The sequence below is a fragment of the Rhea pennata genome, chromosome 22 (assembly GCF_028389875.1).
Source record: "Rhea pennata isolate bPtePen1 chromosome 22, bPtePen1.pri, whole genome shotgun sequence".
NCBI lineage: Eukaryota > Metazoa > Chordata > Aves > Rheiformes > Rheidae > Rhea > Rhea pennata.
In genome coordinates this window covers 6044310-6050967 of record NC_084684.1, presented here as the reverse complement: position 1 = coordinate 6050967, position 6658 = coordinate 6044310, and the positions used below count along the sequence as shown (strand labels likewise).

At 43.2% G+C, this 6658-nt stretch overlaps 1 protein-coding gene across 2 annotated transcripts in view; it reads right to left on the bottom strand.

The window, feature by feature from the left end:
• Positions 1–562: 562 nt before the first annotated feature.
• PUSL1 (pseudouridine synthase like 1) overlaps positions 563–6658 on the bottom strand; it is a 32035-nt gene continuing 25939 nt past the window's right edge. For both annotated transcript variants that reach the window (XM_062593516.1, XM_062593517.1), the window contains exons 6-8: positions 5815–5869; positions 2179–2341; positions 563–716 (exon numbers count right to left, since the gene is read on the bottom strand). In XM_062593516.1, coding sequence (XP_062449500.1) covers positions 685–716; positions 2179–2341; positions 5815–5869 — 250 coding nt within the window. In that variant the 3' untranslated portion in view covers positions 563–684. The remainder of the gene's footprint in view (positions 717–2178; positions 2342–5814; positions 5870–6658) is intronic.

The following is a 6658-nucleotide window of genomic DNA, read 5'->3' as shown; positions in this document are numbered from 1 at the left end:
AGTCCCTATATGGGCTACGCTGAGGGTTGGACTAGATGATCTCCAGAGGTCCCTTCCAACCTTACCATTCTATGGTTCTAACCTTAGGTAGAGAGCCCTGTTCCTGTGATGAAATAGGATTTAAGGAACTTTGCTCTGGAACATGCCACATCCTAACAACAAAAGACTACTTTTTACCTGGGGACATGATAATGTATGAGCTGCTACAATTTGGAGAGAGAGTGACTGTTGATGAGGAGAGGAAATGGCAAGTACTTTTAAAGCAGTTTCTGTAAGTCACTGCATTAAAGAGCGACAGTTGTCCCTTCTGCTGTGCTGCACAAAGCCAGGGTTACAGAGGAAAAAGGCAGAAAGGAAATGCTGCATTTTCTCTCATTCTAAGTCAATATCTACCTGCTCACTTCTGCAAATGAAACAAAACAGAAAACCCCAAACTTGACTCCTTTCTCTTCCTGTTTGAGAGTGATGGTCCTGCACCAAAATATATAGGGAAAAAAAATTACAATGCAGTCATGTGAAAGCAGCAATCTCAGAGGGCAAGAACAAGTGACGGGAAGGTACCTATAGTCAAAGTGAATGATGTTTATTGAGGCAAGACCAAATATTGTCCGAAGAACACTCTGCAAACTTCCATTACATATCCACAAATTGTCCTTTCAGGCCTAGCTGCATCTCACAGAGCTGCTATTCTCCTGCTGTCATCGTTGTCTCCAAGTCTGAGGGAGAAAAGGGAAAACATTGATTTAGGGAAAAGAATGGCACCAAGACCACCTGAAAGCACTTAAAATCTGCAGTCTTTATTTCCTGCCTGTACTGTCTCCCTACTGGCACAGACAACTCCAGCCAGCATTATTAGGAGAAATACCATTGGAGAGGGCCAAGAACAGCAAGCAGCAGCTGCCCCTCCAAGGCCTGGAAGTGCTCTGCAGCACAAGATGTTTGAATGCAATGCTCTTTGTGGCTTCCTTTTGCCTTCTGCCCAACCTAAGCCTCAGCATGTGTACTGCTGCTGCAGCAGGGAGCATGCTCCAAGCCCACCCATAGGTCTATGCTCTGCCTGGGAAAGGGCAGCCTGAAAAAGGCAGGAAAAAGCAGCGGCAAGTCTCTTGTACCCACATTTCATGGATACTGGATTAGTTAGGGGCCAAAGAAAAGAGATGTCTGTAGAGAGAGGAAGTGATTAGAGGAAAGATTACTACAAAGACAAAGCAGACAGGAACTGGACTATTGAAACCTGATGGCATCCCTCCTTCAGCTTTACAGCAGGAAAAATGCAGTGTAGCCCCATGTTAGATATGACATTCAATTATCTTAAACAAAAGAAGGGACTGTGTTTCTATTGCTAAAGGGATGTTAGTGTTAAAGAGAGCCAGAAAATAATTTGATGTCTCTGTCTCTCTCTTCTGCAGATTATTGCTAATCTTATCAACAGCAAGGGAGCATGTTTATTGCTATAATTTTTATTTATTCTCTTTAATGAGAGATTGAGTTAATTCTCATTAACACAATCAAGGGTGTCTTTGTTCCATGAAGACGGCATTTCTCACATTTTGCCTGCATTAAATTTCTTGCAGAATTGAATGCCTGCTACGCCTAGTAGGGATATCAAGCTTTATTACATTCATTTATGAACTGCAAATTTGTCCATATATTTTTTAAAGCTAAAAAACTTAGTTTAGCAACATGATATGAACTGTTCAAAACAGCCACCGTATAAGCAAAGGGATGATCAGGTCTCTGTCCTCTGGCATGTGCAACCCTGTCACGTGAATATAAAAATCCAAGAGAGATGAATGAACAGAAGCCAACCTGTAGGCACCCAGATACTATAGAAGATTTGGTCTTGCCACATGGCCAGGGACAGAACAAGGTTTTATGATTCAAATTTAAAGCATATTTCACTTGAGATCTCAAAATCAATGTCAACATGACTTTTTACTACACAGCAAAGAAGAGGAAATCTGATGGGAAACAAGTACACAATTATTCCATTGTGAATGGCTCTAAACAACTCTAGGGTCAGGGACACTCACTAGGATGTGGGTGTCAATAGACAAAGCTGAGTGACAGGTCAGACAGCACAAAAGGAACGATCATGGATGTTACTGCTCCTTTCAGTATTAGATCTGACTCCCACAGAAGAAAAGTTACCATCTGCAATCCCTTGCATTCACTTACCTGCTTCATTATATTCTACAGATTTTAGAAAGAGTCCAGATGGTGGAGCCATAGCATGAGATGGAAAAGCCCGTGAATCTTTTACTTCCAGTAACTCCTTTATATGACGAGGTGTTAACTTCCCCAGGCCAACTGCAACTAGAGCCCCAACCATTCTTCGGACCTGGAAAGACAGATAACAGCTTAGGCACTGCCCTTGTAAAACTTAACAGATGGAAAAATTCTGTCTAAAGTCCTGCACTTCTTTACATCAGCAGTACCTTGTGCTGTTTAACAGCCCATGGTTACTACTCACGATGAATCAAGCTAGAAATTTAATTAGAGAGTTCAGTGTCTGTCACTTGGTAAAGAATGGTATCACCATGATTTCTTAATATGGGCCTAGGGAGTCCAATATGTTCTGCTGCTGGATACAGATATTAAACCAACAGTTCTCAGAAATCCTAATTACCAGGGTTCCTCTGATTGCTCCCAGTCCAGATTTTCCCAACATAAAGAATGCTTTGGCCATTGTTTTAGAAGCCACTGATGTATATCAACTCGTGACACATGCCCTCCCATCAGGGCCAAGCCAGTCCAGGCTGCCCACATATACCTTTGGTATCACTTATCTCCAGGGAACATTTTTGGTGCTCACTTCATGGCTTCAAAAAGATCCTGTTCCCTCAGCCACCCTAACATGCCGAAGCAAACACGGTCACCCCACACCCTGCAGAGGTAAAAGATTCTTCCCAGTTTGAGCAGGAGTTGTGGGGGCTGTCTAGGTTCTGTCCGGGTGAGGGTGATAGGACAACACAGAGCAGCTGAGCTTGTCTGCATTGACACAACATCTTCTTGTGACCAAAGTTGGCAATAGGAGAAGGAAAGCAACAAGCAAAAATTATCCTGCTTCCTTTATGTCTTCCTTCCTTGCAACTAGAGAGACTAGTAAGAGCAAGATGAGGACCTGCATACAGTGATCTCTAGCTACCCACCACTGCCATGGAGCAAGGCTTGTTCTCAGCCCATGTGGGAAGAAAGCTGAGCAGAGGTGGTTTCTGTTTCAGAATGAACAGCAGCACCCACACAGTCCTCTGTGGCAGGAAGCTCAACATGCCTACCAAGGAAGTTGGACTCCCAGGCTCTTACACATAAGCAACACTATTTCTAGGTGGAGGACAAGGTGGGGGCTTTTTTCTGTCTCAGAAAACCCCCCAAAATAAGAGGAAGAAGTCCCAAGTGAGACAGTGCAGGAGGCAACATCCCCACAAGTCAGAAAACTGGGATTTCAAACACATCTCTGCTTGTTGCACCTTCTTTTCCTTCTCCCACACTTAGCAGCTCAAGGAAATCTACACCTTATCCCAGTGTCACCAAAGTGAACAGGCTTGCACAGACAGTACTCTCATGAGAAACACCTCTCTGAGGGGAAAGAAACAGCACAAACGAAGGAACTTGCAACCAGCTTGATGGTGCCCAGTTAGGTGAAAGGTGAATTCCCTCCCAGAAACTGACAGCATTTTGCTGTACTTGTCTGTACTCATTTTGGTAGGAGAGCTCACAGAGCCTATGGGAAAATGCCATAGATTCATTGAGTCCAAGTCTGATTTGGCAGAGTAGCCACACTGAAACGCAACCCTTGTCATGGCATTTGTTTGGGCTTTTCCCAAACTACTGCACTTTCACTGTCTTTCAGTTATTTTTCTCTGCCCCCACTAGAGAAACTGCCTCCCAGTCTCAAATTTTACAAGCAACAGCAATACCAGGCCCAGGTGAAGAAACTGGACAAGCAGACACTGTCCTGCCTGATTCACCTCCTTGTGCTGCTGTGAGAATACCTCCCTACCTCTGCAGGTGTGATCAGTCATGCCTGCATAGGAGGCTGGTCTAAATAAAAATAACCTAAAACTAAATAAACTAAACCTAAAAATTCTATTTACATCTTTTAAAAGAAAAAAATAAAAGGCATACAAAGCCCTCCAAAAACTTGAATGTAGTGCTGTAATGAAGCATTGGTCCAGGTTTCCCAATCATTAACATTTACAAAAGAATAAGTCAGGGTCCACTAACAGTGATAAACTTGTTGCTGAGAACAGAAAGCTCCAACAAGAAGAGATGAACTTATCTAAAGACAAGCACTGCTTCTCCCCATCTGCTCCTAAACTGCCCTGTGGAGTGTCAGAAGTTTGCCTTTAAGCAATTTTAATGGCACCAAGAATTACAGATCCTTGACACACGTTGTTTTATCTATCCCTCACTAGAGGTCATTGCACGCTGCAACTCTAATGCAAGCTTTGATGTTTCCACACTTAGAATTTGCCAGTGTAAAGGCAGACTAATGGTGGGGATCTGAGATAGCCATGTGCTTGCTGTCTCCCCTCTGCTTCATGTTGCTCAGAGAAAATACATACATACAATTTCTGGGGCTGTTTTTCATAAAATTCATCCAGATGGCAGTACTTAACACAGCAGCTATATGAGGTGAGATCAAAGGTCAATCTAGTCTAATATCCTCTCTCTGACAGAGGGCAGGAAAAGACGTTTAGAAGAGTAAGTTGTTCAGTTGCCTGCTGCTGCCCTCACTGTGGCCTACAAGTTTGTGGTAGAGCAGCTGCTACAACCAAGTTTTGCAGAGTTCATTAGCCAGAGTTGAGCATTACTGCGTAACTGTTTTTCTCTGCACAATGTCACGAAGTAGTATTTCCTGTCTAAATATGTAAATGGGTTACTAGCATTTTCTCCTTATCAAAAGGATATCTGATGGAACAAATCCCTGCTATATATCAAACCCTTCTCAAGCACATTGCCATTCTTCCCTTACTCATATCCAAACATCCACTGTCAGAGAGCTTACAGACCATTACTTGGCACAGGATAAGAACAAATTTTGGTTTGTCAAAACAGAATAAAAAATAGCTGCTTGCTGTTCCCACAAAACATCCCCTCTCTTCTCAAACAACAACAACAAAAAAAAAACCAAGCAAACAAAAAAGCAGCCTTCACTTGCCTATTGTGTCTCTAGAGCATGACCATGGCCAAGACAGGCAGTCTGAGAACAGCACACACTTTCCTAATGAGGTGATCTATTAAGTTGTGGACATGGATGTCTTCCCTGAGGACAGCAGCAAAAACTCCAGTGGAGTTATTTCAAAGCAAAGCGAGTAGAGGCTAGACCGTATGACGGTGGGAAGGATCATGCAGTTGTGCCTGCACAACTGAATCAGGTCTTCTTGTAGTGCTAAGAATTACTTCATGCTCTGAAGCCAGAAAATAAAATTCCAGGGTAGTTTTCACTGGGCCCAGTGCCATTCAGCAGAGCAAGAACGTATGTCTCTTGCTTACCACTCAGACTGCAAGGACAATGCAATAAAATTTGCAGAAAACAGTTTTCCACCCTCCCACCTGATTCTGTGTCTAAAATGAATGACTGAAGTAATGAACTTCACGAGATTCTAGTTCTACAGGGCAAAACAGATAGTAAGGAACCCGACCTCTATGATACTGCATCCCTGTGAAGCATCCTATAGCTACAACACCAGCTCTTCAACAGAGATGGCATTACCCAGGGATGCAGTATTGCTCAACTGATCAATACTTATATACTATGCTTTGATCCTTGAAAACAAAGCAAGTACCAAGTGCAGCACTAGACACTACCTGTCGGTAAAGAAATGATCTGCTCCTGAACTCCAACTCCCAAAACTCCAGTCCCCTAAAGAAAGAAACAAGAGTGTTTAAGAATCACATCTCAGATAGTTCTTCCACCTGCAAGAGAAGTATAAATCACAGAGAAGCTGCAAGTCAGTAGAATGACTTAAGTCGTCGTGATATTCCATGTTTGATTTAAAGTAGTCTCAGCAATCTGTGAAATTGACTGAGGACAGACAGCTTCCTCTGATTACAAGATTGGACAGCAAAACTAAGCTGAACGTGCAAACAGTCATCTGCGTTGCAAACGTAGCCACACAGAACACCTTTCCAACCCAAATGCTGCTGTACACCTTCACTGGGGATAACCAATGGGCTGACAACTTCTTGCGTCAGTTACGGCTAAATTGACAAATTTCACAGTTCTATAAGGGACAACTAACACTAAAAAAAGTAAAGGAGAGAAATCTATGTCAGAACAAGCGTATGGCAAAACAGACTTGCTGTTCCTGAGATAAATAGGGTCATCTGAAGGCCACATTCAACGTACACTGCACAAAACTAGAGGCAATCACTTACTCATGCCTGCTTGTTTCCTGCTGGGACAACACAGGAATCAGCCACTACAAGTAAAGGATTCTACTAGGGACAGGAGGCTGTATCCAAGACACAGAAGATGAGAGCATGGTTCATGCCCAATTACCAAAAACCTGTACTGCCTAACAACTATGCACACAATTGAGGTCTATCTTTGCTCAAGGGCAGTGTGACAAGGCAACTGGCAGTGACAAGGCAGTTATGCTGCAGCAGGACAAGGGGATCTGTAGGTGAGGACAGAGGACATGAGCCCAGC